Source organism: Leuresthes tenuis, unplaced genomic scaffold (assembly GCF_036924035.1).
Source record: "Leuresthes tenuis unplaced genomic scaffold, fLeuTen1.0.hap1 SCAF_14, whole genome shotgun sequence".
Lineage (NCBI taxonomy): Eukaryota > Metazoa > Chordata > Actinopteri > Atheriniformes > Atherinopsidae > Leuresthes > Leuresthes tenuis.
The window spans coordinates 22,535,253-22,559,244 of NW_027325368.1; the positions used below are offsets into that span (position 1 = coordinate 22,535,253).

General features: G+C 39.5%; 1 protein-coding gene across 1 annotated transcript in view; it reads right to left on the reverse strand.

Moving 5' to 3' along the window:
- The window catches only part of LOC140269303 (vertebrate ancient opsin-like), a 66,911-nt gene extending 44,589 nt beyond the window's left edge, over positions 1–22,322 (reverse strand). Inside the window, exons 1-2 of the mRNA XM_072364341.1 lie at positions 21,922–22,322; positions 11,968–12,296 (exon numbers count right to left, since the gene is read on the reverse strand). Of these exons, the coding sequence (XP_072220442.1) occupies positions 11,968–12,296; positions 21,922–22,294 (702 nt within the window). The 5' untranslated portion in view covers positions 22,295–22,322. The remainder of the gene's footprint in view (positions 1–11,967; positions 12,297–21,921) is intronic.
- Between the last annotated feature and the right edge of the window lie 1,670 nt (positions 22,323–23,992).

Genomic DNA, 23,992 nt, shown 5'->3' on the forward strand with positions numbered 1-23,992 from the left:
AGATTCAGTAATGCCGTGTTAAATATTTGATATAAAATGGTCTTAGTTGAGCTTGCTGATAATGTTTCCAGTTCTTCCCCCAATAAATTGTTGCTTTGAGGGTTGGGTCAGAATAGTTTGAGCTGAGTGACCTCTATGTGACATTTGAAGACAGGCTCTGGTGTGACTCTGTTGAGGACAACAACTGACGCTTTGTGAATGCAAAGGCTATTGTAACACAGATCAATACTTAGCACCTACCAATGTACAAATGTTGCTTGTGGATTTATTGCCACACAAACAATAACCACACTGAACTGGTTCATACATCCAGGAAAAATGGAACTGTCACCTTGCTATTGATTTCTTCTTCTAAGTGGACCATTAAGAACTCAGCAATAAATGACCACATTACCAGTTTTACTTCTAGAGCTGTATTACTCCTCCCCTCTTGGCAGATTAAAGAGTTCTCTCTGGTTTTTCTAATAGGTTGTTGGGACGGGCAGCTCTTTTGACCCTTATTTGCAGGGAACATTTCTCACTAAAGTTATCAATTAATGTATCAGCGGGGACTGGTTGATGGAAGCGGATATTTGGTTGTAAAAGCAAGCAGCACAAACCTCAAGAAGATGCCAGTGCAAAATCTGCAGCAAAACAATAGTTCAGTGGATTGCACTGAACTATTGTCATCCCACAGCAAAAAGGTTCAAGCCTCATCTGTCTTTTCTGTAAGGACTTTCTGCCTGTGACCCCTGAAGGACATGCGTGTTAGGTTAATTGGTAAGTCTGAATTTAGCATGGCTATGACTGCGTATGGTTGTCTCTCTCTGTGTTAACCCTGTGATGTAGTGATAGCCTATCTGTAGTGTACCCTGCTCCTACACAGTGGCAGCTTGGACAATTCAGCATCCCATGACTATGTATAGCATATAATTGATGTAGAACATGTTGGATCAATGGATCAGGGATTGATGATGCGCATTAGGAGAATGGAAACAACTGTGCGAATTGTGTCTGACATTGCAAAGATAAAAATCATGTGACTCACTGGTGGTATTCAATCTGAGCCAGCAAAGAATAAATTGATGTGACTGGCCGGCATCTCCCCAGATATAATTCGATATCCCAGATATTCTGAGAGATTTCTCCATTTTCCCCTTTTGGATGTCCACTGCAGTTTTTTTTTCTCCTCCTCAAGAATTTTCCTAGTTAGGACAGTTACTTCTATTGAATTATAGTAATGTATCTTGTACTGCAATCATCTGGTGACACTATGCAGTCCAGTTTATTCCCTTCAAACCAGTCAATGATTGACATTTCTGTTTTGCGGATTTTCATGAGATTGCTCAGATTTGCCTTGCTATTGACTGGTAACCTGGCTAACGTCATTGTGCCCATAACACAACTGCTTGTTTTTGCCATTAGATCAGACGCCCTGATTTATGAAGACAACAGCTGGGCCATAAGGTGATCTTACAGTGTATTGGACCATCACTGAAACCACCAATTTGTAACATTTCAGTGTTATCAAAAACTTCTTCACATTCAGCTGTTGAGCTGGTAAAGATGTGCAGGACCAGGCCAGAAATGCTAACTGTTCCTGTTCGTACCGAACCATTCCTATTTGTTTGGGGACTGGGGCTAGTGGTATACTAGACTCTTCAGGACAGTTGACTGTCAGGGAACAAGGATTGAACCCTGTGGTACAAAACACGGCTTGTAACTCTATAGGCTTGGGCCTATAGGCCTCTATAGGCCTCCTAGGGCGATAGGCTTGGCAGCAAATATGACCCATAAGAAGTGACACAGTGCCTGGTTCTGTACTCCTAAAGTTGGGCAGACTAATGGACCGGCTACTTAAGTGAACATCAACATCAGCTTAACATCAGCAACACTCAATCAGAAAAGGTGAGTAGAATGGACAATGGAAATCGATGTTGTCAGCTCTGTTCCTCTCAGGTAGCATACCACCCCAATTTTGGCTCTGGACATCATGGCAGCTCCATCTGTTCCTCTAGTGACCAGCTTGCTCACCCACTTACCACACACCCTCTCTATGATGGCACTGATAGCATTGCTAATGTGTCCTGTGTCTGCCTCCCCCACCATCAGCCTTGATGCCAGCAAACTTTGACTTGATCCTGCACTTGTTATATCATCTCATCTGTATCTCTTCTTTTTCAAAATTCAAAAGTTCATTTCTAAATCAATTCAGTCATATTTAATTCAAGATGCAATAACTTCAATTTAACCTCTAATTAGAATTTTTACTGTACAACCCAAACTCAGCAGATACATGAAGATCACACGGTGTGATCTAAATAAGTGATCATTTTTAATTATAACTTTGATCATTTGTATAATTAAAATGCTCTAGTAATAAATGTTAGGAGAGCAAAATGGTCTCTTCACTGTTGTCATCCCTTCTGGTCAGTGATATAAAACCTCCTAAAAAGTGTCTGCATCTCCACACTGATTTGCTCTCGACTTTGCCATTAGCAACATCACAAAAAGTGTTAAGACAAAAGCTACAAAAGATCTTCAGGGAATGTGACACTTGTCATGTACAGAGGTCACAAATGTTCTCCAGCTTCATTATTTTATTTTTTAGTGACAACTGATAACATCACCACAGCATTAGCATCCTTCTGTACTGCCAACATCTTACAACTCTCTAAGCCAGTTCTCACAGAACTTCTTTCATTAAAGTCAGCTTACTTTCTACCGGAAACATAACTGCTATTTAAATTTTTCTCCACATAGTAAAGCCCTCAGCCAATGCTCGAACTAGGAACCCTTCTGCTACAGGGGAACTGCTCCATTCTCTGCTCCAACCTCTCTCTAATGCAGACAAATATCTAATTTCTAAAAAAACAAAACAAAGGATCTTTCCTCCAAGAGGCTATATTAAAGTTAACCGTGCTAAACTTTCTTTTTAGAATTAATCTACATTGTGAGTGTTTACATTGGATGGGAGCACATGACAAAACAGTATTTTAGTGTGTTCACATCACTCAAAACCAATGCTTCCCACCTTGTTTTTGTTTTACAGGTTTAGCTGTCAGAGGTCGACATCTGCCTCATGGTTCCACAGGCTGCGCTTGGTGTGCTTTCTGGAGAGGTGATGAGGGTTGGAGATGAAATGGAAGTGGTAACGGCAACTGCGACGACCAAGGTGAAGAAGACAAATGATAATGGCACAGAGAAAGAGAGACAATATGTGAACGGGGCACACAGAGAGTTCAGAGATAGAGAGAGATAATGAGAGTAAGAGTGAGAGGGCTTTGAAAAGATTGAATGAGCGAGCAAGAAAAACTGGGATAGAAGCCGTAACTGCAGAAAATTAAATGAGCCTGTGTTGTGCTATGTGTGTGCGCACACAAAGATTCAGAAAAGTAAGCATGTAGCAGGGACAGTCATAGTGTGAACATGAAGACATGTGAGTGCAGGAATGAAACACACACACACACACATGCAAGGTAAGCATTACAGTCCAAAGACATCTCAAAAGAGCAGGAATGGAGACAGAGATGGATGCTTAGAGGGAGGAGAGAGAAAACAGCAAACAGGACCCCAAAATACAATGAGATAAGGCACTAGAGGCTCACATATAAACAGAATAAGAGCTTCATCCTGGTACCCATCTGAGAACTCATTTCTGTGTGAGGTCTGGTCTCCAACATCCTGCTGCTCCCTCACCAAGCTCAGATCAAGCAGAAGTGTTAGCAATTTTCACTCCAAGGGTTTCCAAGAGACATTTTACAGCTGTGTCTCCTTCAGTTTCTTTCCCGTGATGTTTGAGTGTACTGTGTATACGTGTGTGTGGTGATTTTTTACTCAGCCTCGTGTGGCGTTTCACTGAACGATTAACACTGGAGATTTTATAAGACTGGGTGTTTTCATTCTGACAATCTTGGACTTTTTTTTGTTGTTGTTTTTACTAGAGGTCAAACAACCAAGAGATTGCAGATAAAACAACAAATCACTGTAAAAAACTGTTTATGCTTCTTGACTGCCAAATACTGGAGAAGAGTTGTACCCTCCTCTGGGGATCATAAAATCTATTAAACTGGAGCAGTCTGAGAAAGGAACATCCCCCGGGTCAGATGCTACACAGATTGCAACGCTCATTTAAACTCATTTGTGACTGGACAAACTAAATTTGATGCAACCTAAGGCACAGGGAGAAGTCAAACGTACTGTCGGCTCATGTGGTTTTTCAACCTATTCATTCGGAAACATATTATGACAGTATTTTCATTTTCTAGATTGAAATGTTACACCAAACCTTAAAAAGTGAGACAGATTACTAGATGTAATCTGGATGTAATCTGTCTCACTTTCCATCTTGCTGCTGGTTTAAGATGTCATGACCACCAGTGTTGCAAACTAGTGATGTAGATAGGCATGATGTATTGACGTTTCCTCTGGATCACGTGGAGTACATGCAGACGCAGCTTTTCTGCAAGTGCTTAACCAACCCACTCACAGCAAACTGTGCTCCAGTCATGAAAGCCTTATCTATTGATTCGTGCCCACAGTAATACTGGACACCAAAAAGAAGAAAAAAAACTTATAGATAAACACAGTGTCATCGCATGTCATGGAATAGTCACAAAGCGACTGTTGTATCACATTTAGGAGGCTAAAAAAAAACGTGAAGGTCAGAGGAGTTGGGTGGTGTTTCTACACAGAACTGTCAATCTGAAGAGCTGAGTTCAAGTTTCACATTTTAAAGTGAATTTAATTTAAATATATAATTTTAGGATTCTGTTGCTGATTCCCTGCACTTTCACTCGCTGTTTTGTTGATGTTTTATACTTTAGAAACTACTGAAGGTTAAGGTTTATGGAGAACTAAAACTGCCAAAATATGCCCCCCCCCCCAAAAAAAAAAATTAGCTGATAAATGCCACTAGAATATAACAACAAGTTATTTCATGGGATGATAAAGTTAAGTAATGTAAAATTAATAGAAATTAAACCAGACGTATCAAACTGTTTTCATTTAACTTTATGTTAACACCCCAAAATTACTTGAATGTATTTACTTAAATCTAAATATCCTCTATCAATTTTATTAATTTATTTACTTTTTGTATTTATCCATACATTCCTGATGTTTTTTTAACTATTTTTTTTATTTTCCTCTACTTGTTTCCCTTGTAAATTAAATCATTTTTATTTTTTTTTTAACTTTTTTTAATTCAAAGATTTATTTATTCTGTAATATTTCCCCTTTGCATGTTCCGCCCCATTTATTTCCATATGTTCTTCTGACATTCCTTTATATATTTGTGCTTCATTACGCAAATGAGGGGAGGTGTCTTTCAGAGTCTGAAATCCATACATTACTGATGTTTTTTTAACTATTTTTTTATTTCCCTCTACTTGTTTCCCTTGTAAATTAAGTCATTTTTAATTTTTTTTTTACTTTTTTAATTCAAAGATTTATTTATTCTCTAATATTTCCCCTTTGCATGTTCCGCCCCATTTATTTCCATATTTTCTTCTGACATTCCTTTATATATTTGTGCTTCATTACGCAAATGAGGGGAGGTGTCTTTCAGAGTCTGTAACACAACACAGCCACAGAGACCAGAAGTCAGGAAGGCTAACGGTGCTAGCTTTACTTACAGTTTGAAGTCATACAGTGTATATTCTACTGCTATAAAGAACAGCTATACTTTAAACAGATCAGTGAATCTATCTAGCCACTATCACACAACAATTTGCACATTATCAACACAAAAAAGTGCGCCTGAAGTGCGCCTGGAAAATTAAAAATAATAATGATAATTCAGACAGCCAAACATAGGAGGCTCAGCCCCACATCACTGTGTCTTTTCGCACATCAAGCCTGTATCGCAGTATCAGGTGTGTGACAACAGCACCACTGGTTAGAGTACCGAGTTCCGGAATGCCAGCTTGATGTGTGTAAGCACATGCGAGAGATAATTCCCCCTCTGTTGCTACCTCCCTTGCTGGCAACAGCAGATCAACAGCAGATCAGCTTAGACCCTCTGAAAGACAGGCCCCATCATTTGCATTTTTTAAACAGAAATGCATTTAGGAATGTAAAAATGTGATAAAGAATAAAAAAAATTTAAAAAAGAAACAAATGACTTACAACTACTACATAGATCTGACACTAAGAAGGCATATGTAAGTTGCTGCCTTTGTGCATACACATAGTTTTTGTTGAGACTTTATTTGCCCAACGAAACACTTTTCTAAATTAATATTCATATTCAAGTGTCGAAAATACTAAAGATCTGTGCAATATAATTTCCCAAAGCCAAAGTTGGTGTCTTAAAATGTGTATTTTCATCTGACCAACAGTTCTGAATCCAAATGCCTTTCCTTATTCTGAGTCAGTCGTCAAGCTTGATAATCCACTGTTTAGCCCAACAATAAAAGTCTTCAAAGGTAATGTCAGTGATTTGAGATGAGAAATGGAATAACCAAACCTTTCATAACCTATCAAATGCATTTATAGAATGTCTAATTTAAAATGACACTTTATTAGATTGTTAATAGAAAGCGTGGAAGTGAACAGAACTGATGAACTGCAGAACTGCTGCGGATTGCTCACATGAACAAACTGAAACAATAGGTTTGTGGTAACAACAATATTACCCCCCCCCCAATCCCTTCCTGAATATATTTTATCAGTTGAGTGTGACAGGCTGCAATACTTCTCTCTTATGAAACAGAGTACAACAAGTACCTTCCCTGTACATTTCTGTGAGATATTACAGCAAATCATAAAATGGCTAAATCCGTAAAGGTGGGGAAAGAAAATCTTGCAGCCGAAGACATTAACACCTGACCAGCACAAGGTCACTACATCTGATGTAGGCCAGCTCAAAATTAGAACTCCAGCAGTCACAGTCTGTCACTCTGTCCACTCCTCCCACCCCTTCTAATGCTTTCATCGCTCTGCCTCCTTCACTTACTCTTTATATCTCCATCTTCCTGCCTGCATCCATATGTGCCACAGACAGGATGTTGAAGAGATACTGTTGCACTCAAGACAGCATGAGTAGAACTCCACAGGGACAGACAAGTCACATAACGAATTCAGACCAAGGGTAAAGATGCCGAGATGAGGAACAGAACGGCTGGTTATCTAACCAAGGACCACTTCATGTATGTGTGTACATCTGGATATTTTGTTCTTCTTTTCTGTTTTACTCCAAATTAATTCGAGCTCACGGATTTAGTTTGTCCTTGTGGGTCTCCTTCAGCAGTATTTCATGAAATGCTGCTTTTTGTGATTTTTGATTACATATTTGTTGTTGAAGTCTTTTAGGGTCTTTCGGTCAAGAAAAGCTAGCAGCTTTGTCAAAGTAGAATGAATCATAAAATTATTAGGTTTATTGCTTCAGCCACTTAGTTGTCCCTACAGTGATCTGTCAACAATTAGAAGTTTAATCAAAATAATGTGCATCTCATCTGATTATCATTATCTTGATTTGGTCATGAATGACCTAGTCATGTATTATGTCCAACATAAAATGATTCTTATATCTCTTGTGAGCCTTTACAGTGAAGAACTTCTATTTTTCTTGTCTCACAAGACTTTTGCCACATCTTTTAACACATTAAGGTAAGAGGACGAGCACTGTAGGGAGCTGGATGCAATGGTCCCTTTCATGCTCAGTATATTGAACATCCTTTTTAGGCATGAGCTATCAAGATGGAGAAATGAATAAGTTTAATGCAGCCTTTGAAGAATGAGTCTTAAACACTGTGTGGACAACTTATTTTTACACCGTGTTGTGCACAACTCTAAATTGGGAACTGTTAAAATGCACAGAGTGTGTTTAAGTGTGTGTTTAGAGTGGGTCCTGTCTAATTAGGTAAAAACTTAAAGTCACAAAAATTGCACAAAACAAAACTGTTTATTCTGTCACTGTTCTGCTAAAGCAAAGTAGCTGTGACCTAGTTCCGATACAGAGAGCTCTCATTTTAAAGAGTACATGTAATTCATCCCTCCAAATCCCAGTGCAGGCCGTTTCCAACTGCACCAGGGCAAGCTGCTTCTTTGGACATGAAATGACCAAAAATGTGTCACAACAACTTGCAAACGTCGCCATGTCGCTTGATCCCCAGGAACTGTAAATGAACTCTAGAAACAAAGCACTCAAGCTTTAACCAGTTTCGAGCCATTAATAAACAAACTGTTGATTAACTCGCTGACTGTTAATCAAGAAAAACAGTATGAGGCAGCAGAGAACGGCATTATTCTCTTTAGTGCCACTCTAAAGATTGTCTTGGTAATGGCTGTTCTACCTCATCAGTTGCTGCTTCTGATTGTCCTGTTTGAATGACAAGAAAATGTCCACAGAGTCCATGTTCTACATCAGGTTTTTCATAGAAGATGATTGTATTTTTATTGAATTTGTATTTATTTTTAGGAGGATTGTATTTCTCACCCTATTTATACCTCAGACTTATTTCAGAGATCTATTTTAAATCATACTGTGCACATTATGCATTGGCACAAGACAGTTTTATTACTTTTAGTTAACATTTAGTTTTGGACTCTTGGGCCTCTAAATGCAACACTTTATTCAGTAGTACAGGAAATAATTAAAAAATTAGATTTTTCACAGTCAGTAGAAGTGCATTCATGCATAATTTTCATTGTCATAATTACTCTAAAAGACTTAGACAGCTTTGGAACACACGGTGGACCATGTTGCTAAACAGACATTCTGAGGTGTATTATTTTCATAAAATCCGGAAATCTTCTCTCTGTTCCGGCAGGTGTTAACCCATGTGAGCTGATGGGAGAACTCTAGCCTTTCTTTTATATAGCGCTATCACTGTGAGAGGAACAGTAAACAGCATGGTGGGCCATTAAAACAAGCACAGATAAGGAATGCACATGTAATCCTGCACAAAGAAGGGGCAAAGGATGAGAGGAAGAAAAAAGCAGCTGGAGCTGACATATAGTATATATACGAGGGAGAAAAGAAAGTAGGAAAAAGCAGACGAAGACAAAGAGAGAAAAAGAACTAAACACTTTTACTTTCCCAAGCATGATTCTGTGCAAAGGACAGTGTAGGCTTTTGGACAAGCAAATAGATAAGGTGTTCAGAAAAAAAAGAAGAAGAACAAAGTGAACTAAATGTTGTTGCTGTTATTAGATGAATTGTTATTCATATTCCCCTCACAGGTATGTCAGTGTCATACACCAGGCTGCACAGTTTATCAGAGCAGAAAGTATACAAGCATGCTCAAACACACAGAAGCACACACTCACATATGTAACTCACTGTTTGTCTTAGAGAGCATGACACTTGTAGAGTCTGAGTGAGTTATGATCCCAAAACAATTGCTCAGGGACCTGCTCTTGGATATGGTGCGAGTGCACACGTGTGCATGTGGTGTGGCTTCCCCGGAGAGCGAGCAAACACAGAATTCAACACAGTCAGAGTGAGTAAGTGTATGAAAAACCAAACACTGGTCACCTCATGCCACAGTTCATACCCGAGGGGAAAAGAGTAGCAAATCCTAAAAAACACAGTCTGGACGACCACCTGTCCTCCTCACCCGAGAGCAGGCAGCAGCTGAAAATTCACTGACATGATCAGAACCAATATACATCAAGTATATCAAAATCCCTCTAGGGATTAGAAGACAGCATAAGATTAAAGACGCTCCCACTTCAGAGTAAGGCTGGCTACTTCTTTTAGTTATTTATTTGGCATCCTGCATTTATAGAGGAACAACACTAACGATATTCAGCAGAGTAGATATGATTTCATTTTCATTAGAACTTTGTTCTGATAAAACTTTTTTTTTTTAATTTTTAAAACCCAATTAGAACACTATAGTTTATCTACAGCCTCCCTGGCTAAATTAAGAGATCATTATTCCACTCTCACAATGCAAGTGAATCTGTCTCTCTGATTTGGAGGGATTTGCTTGTTAGACTACAAATTATAACCTGTTGATTTGGACTAAATTTAATTGAGGTATTCAAAATGTGTGCAAGAGAGTGTGATAACAAGATTCAACTTCTGTACTGGCTGAGCATCATGGAAGGTACCATTAGATTTCAGACCACTTTAAGATACTTTATGGTGTTTTTTTATGGTGATTAACATAAATGTGTAAACCAACCATTTTGTGTATGGAAGTACAGTTTTACTGCCTAAGATCACTGGCGGGTTCACTGCTTCGATGTTGGATGACCCGTGAAATGTCACAAACAATGAGCTGTAAGATGTTTAAGAATCAAATGTGCCTGTCATGTCTAGATTAAAGCTGAGGTAATGATACAAACTCTTTGAATTATTACTTACTTTAAAGATGATGCAGCAGTAGGTCTTTATTTATAATGAAATTAATTTCCTTGTCCAAAAATAATCCTATCCTGTAACACTGCTGCCCCTTTATAGTATATTTATTCATATTTACTTTGTTACACAACTGCTTCTTTATGTTTTCTTTTGAAATAAATCTGTTCAAACCCCAGACACAAAGTCTGCATTGCTTTTATAACACTCTGAAAACAAGTGTCCTAATAAAGACAGGAACACCATCTCTTTTGATGTTTATAGGACAGGGGTTGAAATTGAAGTTTTGACCCTTTTTTTGTCTTCCTGGTCATAAGATTTACAGCCATATTAAGTGTCAGGAAGCTTTGATATAATGTAGTTTTATTGTTCTACTATCAGAGTCCCAATCAGCTGCAGTGTAGTCATTACTGCATTCTCACACGCTAGATCTTTTATGATATACAGTACATTCTTTTTATGTTAAAAAAGATTCTGTGTGAGAGTGACATTGCATTAACGGTTATCTGGCCACTTGGAGATTTCAGAAACAAGCTAAAAACACATGAAATAAAGGTTTATGCTAGCAAACATTTGCCTACACATTCCTAAGATTGAGAGCATCATTAGCATTCATTTTTGGTTTCCGGTGATGAGTGTGAATTCAATGCTCACTGTTTGATCTCCACCAACTTGTGAAGAAAATGTAAAGCCTTTTAGCTTTTAAATGTTCCACAGTGTTTGCTAGCTAGTTGCTAACTGTGTCTGTCTGCCTCATGCTTAATGCTTAGCATGTAGCATACATTAAGATTTGTGGATTTTATACAAACATTAGACTGTCTATCTGGCAGCAGTTAAACTATAACAATCAAGTATTTAGTATATAAAACTAAAAGAATAAGCTGAAATGAGAAGTAATCCACAGAACAGGAGGATACTGAAGAGTAAGAGTGAAATAATTCACACACGTTTAATTTAACTTACTTGCAATATAGAATAGTGGTTAGAACAGCTTGAAACAGTAATTTAAAAAATAAATGCGTTTGAATCTTTACAAGTCACTTATTTTGAAATTTATGTAAATAAGGTGTGAACCAGCCTGTGTCACACAAAAAATGTGAAATAGTCACCACACAGAAACTGAATATGATTTCTGTTTGTTTACTTTTTGTTTTATTTTTGTTTTTTAATGCCATTTAGCACCAGTTTCAGAGACATGTATAGAGGTCGGGTTTGTGTGTCCAACATGTTTTATTTGTTCAGCTGAGGGAGGCAGGACTCAGCAGCCAGTGACCCAGGAAAGTTATATGTTGATATAATACATTATTACACTGTATGTAACAGGCCAAGATGACTTCCTACCCATAACATGTAGCTTTTTAATGCCCAATGTTAACCAAATATGTGATATGTGAAACAGTGCAAAGAGACTGCAGAGAGTGAATGAATCCTAAAGTGAGTTCAAAGTAAACATTAGTGGTTGGGATGCAAGTTGAACTCGGCTTGTAACTCCGTCCCCCAACCTCTCTGACCTCCAAATGCATACTTTGTTGTCTCTTAAACATGATTAAAAAAATAAATCAGTAAAAGCTTCATATTTTGTTTTGAGACTTGGTTTTGTGAACTCCACAGCCAAGGTGAATGGAATACCTCCCAGCACAAGTTTATCAAAAGTCCGGAGTCCCTGACTGACGCACCTGTTTGATGGCATACAGCAGTTTCCCATAGCAGATGATGATCACCAGGAAGGGCACAATGAGGCAGAAGACAAACAGGCAGATGATGTAAGAGATGTTATTTGCTGTCTTGGCAGTCCAATCGACAGAGCAAGTGGTGCCTGGACCCTCTGGACCATAGTGGCTCCAGCCGAAGAGCGGTGGCAAGGTCCAAATGAGGGAGTAGACCCAGGACAGGATGATGCCTAGGGAGATCTTGTGGTAATTGGAGGAGTCTGCCTCAGCGGGGGTCATCATGGTACTGTAGCGCTCATAGGAGAGGATGGCCAAGGAGATCAAGGACACGATGCCTACAGTGTATAGGGGACAAAAAGACAATTAACACGTAATGTACCGTATATACTACTTATGTGAAGAAAGATACGGAACGTGGATTAACCCATATACAGATAATAAAAGGAGTTAAACAAAAGACGAATTCTGCAAACAGTATGTGCAGGTGTGTTCTTCTGTTAATTTAATTTGACCATAAAACACAAGTGCACTGTCTGTCCACATGCTTATCCTTCCACTGTGATGTAAAGCCTCACAGTTCTCTCTGAAATCAGAGGTGCTGCAAAAATGTGTCTTACCAGTTCACACAGAGGGCAGGATATACTTTTAAAAAGATAATTGCCTGAGTGAGATGTGCAGCATAGTAAAACTACACCTTATAATTCATCACATATGTTGCGACCCACGGCAGGCCCCCCCTGCTGTAAATTAGAAACAATGGCACCACCTGAAGTGTCTCTGACAGAGGCAGTCCACTGAAAAACAACAGAGAACATTTCAAGAAGCTTTCTTATCGTTCTGTAACCTCTCAATGCAGCACATGCTTCTATATATCTTTGTGTCTCTGTTGCTCAGTATTGCAAAAGCTGAGCAGTGGTAGCCTGAAGCTCAGTGTCCATGCCATTCCTTGGCATTTTCATTCCTGCTTGCTCTTCGAAGCCATTATGTACAATGGGGCTGCCGGTAAAGCCCATTGATTCTAAGTGGCAATAAAGGGGACCTGAACTGAATGATCTTCTAAGAAGACCTTTCACTGACTACTCGGCATGATGTGTAGTCATAAAAAGGAAATATTAATAAAGGGAGTTGAGTTAGAATAAGAATAAGATAGAAATATGTTTTTGCTCTGCAGTGAAGACAAGGTGTTTTTGTGTCTGTTTGTCTGCCCTTACATTGTGCAAACAGTACATTGACCAAACTGTATGCGTTTCTTGACTGCAGAGTATCAGAGACAGTGTGTTGTGTAAGTCTGTTTGCTCTCAGATATTAAACTCATGTTGCTTTTCCCTTCACAGACTGATTAGCTCAGGGCTTTTATTAGTTCTGTTACTGCAATATTATAGGGTCAACACAGCTTTACAACCACCCACTTATGCTTCTGTTTGATATGGGATGACTCACAGCAATCGACTCCAAATATGTTTCCAATTTTGTGTATTTTTGACTAAAAACGACTATTGCTGCCTTGTTAAGTGTTCTGTCGTTCTCTGTCTGTACTCTAAACAGTCAGGTTTCTTATGAATCACTGGGGGAACTGTCCTCTCACACCTGGCAGACAGGCTGATGTCATCTTCACACTGGAGACTTTGTGATAGAGTGTTTATAGCTGGGTGTCATCACTAACTACTGGTGTAGTGCAGCAGAAGCTCTCAGTGATGTGCGAGCTCTGATCTGGTGACACTTAGGAGGCTGCTTTCACATCCTTGTTCTATTTCCATTGGAGGGATTCTCTGATCTCATCTGCAGTTTGAGTTTAAGGCGTGTATATTAAAAATGTATGATAAATAATAGATTTTTTTCACTTTAAGAATTTATGTCTGAATGATTTAACAGCTTTATAGAAAAAAATCACATCAGGGTCAAAGCATCACTCAAAGTGTATATTGTGACATTTCTATCAAAATATCAGAGACCTTTGAACTGCAAACTTGACCTGTTAGCAATTTGCAATGGATTCTGATTGATGAAAAATTATGACTTCAAGCAGAAACAACTTTCTTCTGAATGTCCCGGTTGTTTAACAAGGACCCCAAACAAAGTTTCCATTGGTGGTTCGATCACTGATATTTTGTTGCACGTAAGCTAAGTTGCAGAAATCCAAAGTAGTTCTTTGCTTGCTACTAGCTAAAGGTGATCCAACATTATGGCTCCAAACAAACTTTTTATTTCAGAAACTGAAACTAAGGTGAAATGGTAGCCTTTTATTTCCTGCCCACGTTTTTACATCAGGGGAAGTCAGTGGGGATAAATGTCACGGGAACGTTTGGCATGGACACAAGATGCTGTCTTTTGGTCAGTGTTTGACCATCTGACCCTAATTTTCTTTCCTCTGTTATTTTTCCCATCAGAATCATTTGATTTCTTGAAATAAATACACTTAACCTTGACTATTTAGTTCTGGCCTTGAGAACTACACTGGATAAAAAAGTTGGTTTGGTTTCATGAATAGACTGAAAAGGGGTTTGATTCTGAAGAGACTGAGATTTCAACATGACACTGGCTTATAAATGAGTAGATCTTACTCCCAGCCAAAACTGTTGACAAGTTCCTGGGATTTTTAACTTTTAAATTCAAAGTGTATCAGTCAGTCTGAAATTAGATTGAAAATCAGTATCTATCTATCCATTTTCTATCCCAACTCAGGTTCATAGGGGTCACCAGGGGGCCTAATCCAGAGGCAAATGGGTGAAAAGTGGGGTACATCCTGGACATGTCACAGGGCCACATGGAGGCAAATGAGAAAAAACAACGAGCCACATTCACTTCTAGGATACATTTAGAGGCAAAAATGAACCTGTAATGCATGCTTTTAGACGGTGGGAGGAGACCAAAGTACCCGGAGTTAGCCCATGCATACATGGGGAGAACATGCAAACACCACACAAAAAGGATTGAAACCGGGAATCCTCCTGCTGTGAAGTGACGGTGCGATATTCTTGAAGTAATGTCAAATTTGTCTCTTCTCCTTTAATTCTAGTCTTATTTGATCATTTCGACCAAATTCTTAGTCGCTCAAAATAAAAGGTAACCATTTTCCTGAATGAACAATAACCGTGATTTCAAATTAATATAATATGATATTGTATTGATAATACATATATAGTCATTTGACCTAAGATGATAAAATCAAAAACTTTTAAAAGTGTTTTTAAATGACTTTACCTCTGATAAGTGCATTCCTAAAGCTAAAAAAAACAGGAACCAAAATAATAAAAATAAAAAAATCTCATGAAACAAAGATGAATTAGTCTGTTGGGGATGTATTTCTTTCCTCATTTTTTTAAGTTTTGTATTGATATCACAATAACATTGTTATCATAAATGCTTTTAACCACAATAAGTGTACAGTGATGGTCAGATATTGTGACATTGCCCAGTAACAACTGGAAAAGTTATCTCACAAACCGGCTCTCTTGTTCCAACACGCAACACAGGAGGAAGCAGCATCAAATTCTCTATTAGAGTCATGTTATTCTCAATGTGAGAGTTCGCTTGCACTAAGTGTAAATTACTTCTCGTGTACACACGAGGCAGCTGGGCCACATTGTCAAATGTATATAATTTTGACCCCTGTTGGTGCAACAGCAAACATTTGAAGGGTAGAATTTCCATATTTCTACTTTGCTCTTTTCCATTTGCTAAATGTGACCTTCAGGAGTAATGAAGGAATGTGCTTTATGACTATTCTTACGACTATTAACTGAATAGTTATGAATCAAATGAAAGGATCATCCAAACTGCTGAGGCATGTGAATAATAAGTCCTCGAGGTGACTGATGTGTGTGCGTTTCTCTATAAATCAGCTTTAGTGACTGCGAAAATAAATCACACATGCTACAGCTCATTAGCAGCTCTGGTACACTGCTTACATACAGTGACATCAAGACGGAAACCTTGGGCATAATGGTGTTGAAACCTTCTGTCCTCACCAGGAGAATTGGCACATTTGACCTGATCTGGCACACAATTTAGTTCAGTTCAGTTCAGTTCAATTCAATTTTGTTGATCTATCTTTCACCAAATCACAAAATAAAAGTCATCTCAGGGTGCTACACAGAAAGAGTAAACAAGTTCAATGAAATGCAGTCCAATTAAATCCATTTAATTAGAATTTTATTCAAATGAAGCCAATTTAAAAAAAAAAAAGCTGATCACATCAAATCATCAGTTGAATTCTATCCCTTCATCCTGAGCATGCACAGGGCTGCAGGGGTATCCCAGTCAACACAGGGTATGTCAAAGTTATTAAGCCAATTTCATCAATTTCATTACTTTTTGTAATGACAATCAGAAATCTTTTTTTTTTTTTTTTTTTACTCTAAAGTTTCTGGCCACATCTAGTGGATACATGGTTGAGTCTTATCAGTCTAGTGAGTCACATTCACCCAGAGTCAACACCTTCAAATCAAGGCCAAATGTGAACGATTTGAAAGGTCATATTGACACCCAAAAAAATCTTTTCCATCTGGAGGGCCTCCTCAAAACTGCTGTAGCCATTAATAACTCAATAGTTTTAATAGTTTATGATTTTTAATCTTAGGAAAAAGCCCATATCAGCAGATCCTGTATGATATCCTCCGTCTTGATGAGTATAGCAAATCTCTGGTTTTACTGCACACTGTGAGTGACAGGGAAACCTTTATTTGAGCACGTATAATGTCATTGTGAAAGACGGTCCTCTGGCTGAATCAAACGAAGCAGCTGAATCTAATATTCTGAAATGAAACATCTCATGATCTGATTACGAGAAAAAAAAGGAGAACCTTTGTACTGCTGTCTTTGCTGCTCCCTCTCAGCTGTTGTCATAATTGTCTTTTGAAAAGCTTCTGCTTCAGTATCACTCATCTTGAAACTGTATATCCAGCAAAAGACATTTTGAATGGAATTGAATAAAGATGTTTGTTCTAAGAATCCCATCCCAGTGTCTTCCCCGGTCGACACAGATGCGCAAGTCCATCATAACACTGCTAAGTTCACAAAGAAAACAGAGAAACATCTCAGTGGATGTGGTTAATTATTCATACTAAAAACTGACACCTCTCATCCGCCGAACATATTTTCACCTCAGCGTTACAAAGCTTCTAATTTTCTGTGTGTTACTTCGGCTCATTTATCATCTCACTCACTCTGACCTTTATGGCAGAGTGCCACTGTTCTGCTTTCTTTCACCCTGCTCAGACTTCCATACCTTCACAACAAATTAACATCACTCAGGCTAGGTGTTCTGCTGGTGTGGTGCACATGTATAAGCAAGTCCTACCCTCTGTGCGTCCATTTCTTTTCTGTGTGTGTATATTTGTGTGCGCCAAGGAGGGAAGCCTGACTTTAGTATGCAGTGAGCGGGCTCAGCAGTGCAAGGTTAATCCAGCGACTGTGTGCAGAGTCCACTCGGGGCAGGAGGCAGCCGGCAGTATGCAGGAGCACGTATACTGGGTGTCAAAGACAGAATAGAAGACTGTGGCTGGTTACTCTACAGTATTATGGAAGACAATAAAAGTACAGAGAGGTAGTGAGGAAAATGCAAAGAGGAGCGGAGAAGAGATTAAGCAACTAAATGGGTGCCAGGAGGCTGATGGCACAGGCAAAACTAGGGGATGTGTCTGTAATGCACAAAAATCCTTTTGGCATAAAGTCAAAGATGTGGAACATAAATTGTTCAGTTCTTCAAAAAATGTGAAGCTGAAAGAAAGAGGCTGCAAGCAAAGAGAAGAAATTGAATTGAGGTGAGGAGAGACCAAGAATATGCTACCACCAAGCTAACAATATATTTTGTCTTTAACAATGGGGCTCTCTAATTTGAAGGAGCATTGATCATTTGGGGTGGGGGTTACAGGGATTTGGTGAAGACAGACAGAGTCACTTTGTCAATGCTGCATCGAGCATTATTCATCTAAACAATCAATTTCACTTTTCCTTTCTCTGACCCTCCCTCACTCTTTCACTCTGTTTTTATGAGCCCATCGAGGATTTACTCATCCGTGACCAATAGATGCTCTAATGATGTCTGCCAGCCATTTCTTTCTCTCTATGTATTCCTGAAATGTTTTTAGTTTGTAGAAACCAAAGTTCTGCTAGACAGAATTTGACAAATTGGCTCCTTGTGGATGTCAGTGTTACACATCTTCAAATGGCCATTAATCTTTGTATGTCAAGACTATGGGTCGAGTCACAGCGCAACAGGATACAGAGAAATGATCAGGGCTTGGTTCTCTTTTCTGAGATGCGACTGAAATGAAGTAATTTTGTGCTGGAATATGACAACTTATCTTAGAGGAAGTGAAAGTAACATGCGAGAAACTGTTGTGAGTTTAAAAGTGACAGCCTCTTGAGGCTGTAATGGAAAGGAAAATTCAATTTAGTCAAATTGAACATTGATTGAAAGTTTTAGTATTACAGCAAGAAAAGAAACAATGACTGCTGCTGACTTTAATATGAGTAAATCTTTTTTTTTTGGAACAAACAATGAGCAACTACACTGGCTACAAAACCCTAATCATCCTCCAGATTAGTGCAAATATCTGAAATCTTAAAATGCTAATTTTATCATCAGCCCTGGTTTGTGTTGTGTTCCCAGAGGCTGCTCTACTTAAGGCAAGTCATTGAATATCAAGAGATTAGATGCACTGAGCTAAGCGAAAGGGAACCTATTGTGAAACATTTATGAGACCTTCATACAAACTTCATCAAAGAAACGCTTTGGCCACTGATTATGAACACATGGAATAGTTTGCAGATAACAAGAGAGGCCAAGGTCTCTAAGTGTCTGTCAGAACGAGTGTGTGTGGCGTGGTCGTGAGGAAGGACCAGGGTGCAGAAATTCCAACTGAAAATTTGATTTATTCTGCTAAAACCTGCTAAAGCGATGACTACAACATGAATGACGGTGAGGATCTGGCAATGGGCATGAACAAACTGGGAGACTAAATACTAAGGAGGGTGATTGGTGAGTGAATGCAGCCGATGACACTGACACAGGTGAAGGGAGTGCAACTGATGACCAGACCAGTGAGAGACTAAGGAAGGTGAGGAAATGGTACGGCTAAACTGTAAAAGCTGACAAGGCGAGGATTTCTTCACCGTTTTGACTGGGAATAGTTTTTACTTCCAGCTTTTACCGTTTCAGAATAGCAAAAAAACTGAAAGAGCCCGAGGTAAACAGTTCAACATCCTGCATGGAAGATATTTAACAACATCTCCTCTGCAAATATCAGAGATGGTAAATACTTTTTTATTGTCAGCTAACCATCTTGTTCTTCTACAGGAGATTTTCAGCCTGTTTTCCTGCAAAAGTTTTCTAGTTCTGTGAGATTCTTGGGCTTTTATACATCTGCTGCTATCTTTAGGGCCTTTCAAAACAGTTTTTATGATTTTCAACTCAAGGGACTGAGGATTGTAACAAAACCATCAGCTTGTACTTCTTTCGGTACCTCATTGTGGATTTTGAGGTGTGTCATCATTACCAACTCTTTTATCTGTTTTTTTTTTTCAAGTTTGGTGTTTGCTTCCACAGTCTGCTAGTGTTTAATTGATTGTACTAGTGAAATGTTCCCCATGGCACTCGCTGCACCACAAGCTCATAGCATGATCGATCCAACATAAGTGTAGGAGGGGCATTCTTTCAACGAAACACTCCAAACATACTTTTTTATTGAACCAAAAAGTTCTGCTTTAATGTAATCAGGCTTCAATCATTCTTCCAGAGCTTCAAGCTTCTTCAGATATTCTGATGATGAATTTTGTTATGAGAATCCTGGAGAGGATTTGCTGTAATTTCCCTTCTGTGAAGGTCAGGATTGCACACGTGTCGCTGACCATTCATAGTTTGTTGAATCTTTTCTGGAGGCCTTTTACAGTCAGATTGGGACTTTTGTTTGCCTCACTCCTACAGCTCTTTTCTTGCTCAACTTGTCAGCTGTACTTTCCAATGACATTACAAACTGAGAAAGCAGCTTCTTGAATGTAGTTTGTTGTGTTCTCACAGTCTTCTCCTGCTTTGTGAGGATAAATTATATTAATGTTCTGACAGCTACGCAGCTGCTCGTGGATCTCATGACTGCCAATTGTCAGGGCAAGGTTTGAGGAATCAAAAACTTATGACCTTCGAATGATTTAAAAACCTACTTTTTTATTACAGTTTTTCCCCCCAATAACTGTTAAAAAGCCAAAGTCCTGACAAGCTTACTAAGACATTTATAAAAAGTATCAGAGAGCTCAAACATCTTTGTGTATCCTCAAAACTTGTACTGTAGCTCATCGAGCATCAACTGAAGGTGGATTAGATAAACACTTAAGCCATATGAACAAAAATAAAACCATTGTGCAGGATGACATCCTTTTTCTGAAAATTCTGCTTCAGTTCATTTATGAGCTTAGTTCCCCTTTATTACCTACATCCTAAATACAGCCTTTGAAATGCGTTTTGACTGAACAGCAAAGCAGAAGGTGTATAATATATCACAACGAGAGTCTTATAACATAGTGCTGATGTCAGAGAGAGGAGGAATCTGTCTGGTCTTCAAAGGTTGTTTCAATTAAATGGAAAGCTTTTGAATCAATTGCAGACACCAAGAAAGCTTTTATTTCTTTTTTTTTAAAGAGACAGCGAGAAAGGAAAAAAAAACTTTAAGGCACAAGATAAAGCCCCCCTTATATTGAAAGCAGACCTTTAAGAAATACAAATGACTCGCTTTTTACATTTAGCTGCCAAAATATCATCGTATTCAATCTTGAATTTTCATGTAGAACTTGTTATTTGTTGCTCACATACAGCCCATCTAGACCATAAAGAATTATCAAACTGTGTGTGTGTGTGTGTGCTTTTTTCCCCTCCATCCTGGCCTAGTTCCAAGTGACTGATTGCCTAATTCTTAGTTTCAGAATTTCGCCTCATTTGCATCGATATCAGCAAACCTGAGCACAGGTAGATCAACCTCCCCTTGCCCATTACCCTGAGTGATCTAGTTTTTGCAAGAAATACTCCTAATGCATCCAATAGGATGCCCGTTGATCGACCCCGTGTCACCGCAGACGTCCACAGGCAGCTGAATGAACAGTGAGGAGGCTTCCGCCGCCTCGGGTAACAAGCATTTAGCAGCCATTTAAAAGCATCTCCCTGCACAGTGCGGGCAGCAACCAAAACAGGAGCGTTTTTAGAGTTTTTATAACGTTTGAACAAATGTCTAAGCATCTATTTACAACACCACATTCTTCCCTAAACACGTAACGCGATGTCATGCAGTGGAAATGCACGCGCTGTCAGCTTGGGAAGTAATTCAACAGTCTGTAATGAAGCTCCATTCCCCGCATGAGGAGCTGAGCAGCTGTTTTCAGAACTAACTACCTGAACAGAACGTGCGCATCCCTTATGATCCGAACTATGACAACGTACGTGCAAATCAGCAACATCAGAATTTCGCTTTTTACTTACAATGAATTCACCTTTTTTTTCTGCAAACACTCAAAGATTAGATGCTGAGGCGACCTGCGCTTCCCGTTTAACTGCTGGCTGATCATCCGAATGATTAAAGACAGAAAATCCGGATTACACATGGAAACAGATCAAGCTCCTAAACAGATTTCATGTTTTCGTTTTTGGCGTATAAATTATCATGATGATCTCATACAATTTACATGCGCTTCGAAAATGTCCACGTTTTTAAACGGAAAGTTTGCTGTGGCCATAAAGTGTGCATCAGAGCATGACACAGTTATTGTCCAAAATGATCATTTCCACCCAAGAGAGAAACTTTACTTTATCAAATCCAGAAGAAGTGTTGCAAAAAAGGCTCCGCACACCCACCAGAACCACATCTCATATGAAATTTCTGTGCCCATGATTGTACATACAGCGATACATCAACGTGAAGATGCAACAGAAACCCTCACATGCCATCAACAAACAGATTACGCATTTCTACTCACCACAGAGGGAGTTCGCGAAGCCGTACCACACGCATCCCCCTTCTCCTATGAGCCACCTTCCCTGTGTGCTGGCTGCGAAGCTGAACGGAGTCCCCAGTACGCACACGAGCAGGTCGCTGACAGAAATGTTAATCAGGAGCAGGTTGATGGGAGACCGTAGCATCTTGTAGCGACAAAAGAGCACCAGCACCAGCAGGTTGTTCATGAGTCCGAAAGTGCCGATGAAGCCAAGGCACACAGCCACGACCAGGTGCCCTGTTGGGCTGAGGGTGGTCCGGTATGAACCGCCCCCCAGGTGTCCTTCCCCGGCTCCGGCGCACAGAGCGCTGTTGAACTCCGCGCAGCCGCCCAGGCTCACGTTGGACACGATCATGGCAGTCTGTGTCACTGCGGTGGCACGCTGGGAGGCCACGGCAGCTAATGTGTCGATAACATTTATTTTTTCGGCTGTGTGGAAAACGAAAAAGAAAGAGGAGCCACCAGAAACACTTGTTGCTTTAAAAAAACATGTCAGGTAGAGAAAAATGGAGCCAAACTGAAATTTGAGATAATAAATTAATTGTTTGTTGTGGATATCTAAACTTTGTGCCTCCGTTCGGGGGCAGAAGTGGAGGGGGGTGTTCTAAGATTCTGGGGAAAAAAAGTTTGGTTAGGTTTTTCTCCACCGTGTGGCAGTCTATAATGCGCGCTCTCATTCTTTCCAGAGATGCTGTTGTATCTCATCCAGACACCTTCCCTCTCTGGTCGTATTTAAATCACTGTTGCGCGCTCTCCGGCCGCTGACGTTTAGGTTGGGGGGGGTGGCTGAGAGCAGTGGTGGTTGGGTGTGCAAGAGAGTCGCGTGGAAAAACAGCGACAGATCGTTCAACCGGGCGTCTCAAAGAGAAATATATTGCAACCCGCTGAGCTCAGAGCTCGATTCGGCTCAGGTCCACCCACCTTAAAGTTTCAGGCGCTACTGGGCGCGTGATGATGCGCTGTCCTGGGTGCTGAACACGGCCTCAGCAGAGGCTCCACTGATCCATTCCTGAAATTGGTGTGTGTGTGCGTGCGTGTGTGTGTGCTCTTGAGACATCTACTGCATCAGCAGCCTCCTCACAGATGGCTTTGAAAACTTTGGCAAGTGTCTGTCTGTGCGTCTTTCTTTCACTCTCATCAGAACCAAGGCGCGGGTCAGTAATGTGTGTGGTCCGACATATGAGAACTGAAAAGGCAACTCTTGTGATAATGAATGATGATTGCTTCCAAAAGTCGGACGTGTTAACAGATGGTGTCAAGTCTGTCTTGCATTTCAATATCTGTTTGAGCGTTAAAAACAGTAGAGACATGCGCAGAAATGTCTTTGATTCAAGCCATAAACATAGCTTTTTAGGATCACATCTCTACCATATTAATGCTAAGTCTGATTAATTCACATGATTATTTCATAAAAAAAAATGAAATGAAAAAGTAAAAAAATTGTCATCACTCCGTCAATTTCAAGATTTGCTTGCCAGGACATAATATAAAATAATCTGGTCCTTAGCAGGGCTTAAGACAAGGTAAATACAACTTAACTAAAAAATACAAAACTAAATACAGCATGTCTTAAAAAAGAAGAGGAAAATGGAGAAGCTGTCCACCCTTACACCAGAGTGCAGAGGAATTAAGAGGATAAGTAATAGCAAGGTGCTGTTAAGGTGTTTGCCCAAACACAGGAGCAAATCTGCCCACATGTCTATACCAGTTTTAAAATGTTTCTTACTTTGCTTAGAGGCACATTTCAAATTGTCCTCAAATATTTTTAAACTACACACAGAAGCTCTCCAGATTTTTCCAACCGTAATAGGCTCAACCTCCTATTAAAAATTAGGTTGTTCAAGACTATAAAATTATGCTGAAGTCATTGTGTAGTGCTTGTTTCAACATGAAAGTAGAGGTAAACTCTGTAGTAATTTTCTTTTCTCCAAGAGGATATCAATTTAGATTTACCCCCCCTTGTGAATTGTATTCATAGTGTCTCTCCATCTGTCAGCGCTGAAAAACATACCTCAGGGATTGCAGGTTCTGACTGGAATAATGACGAGCAGCG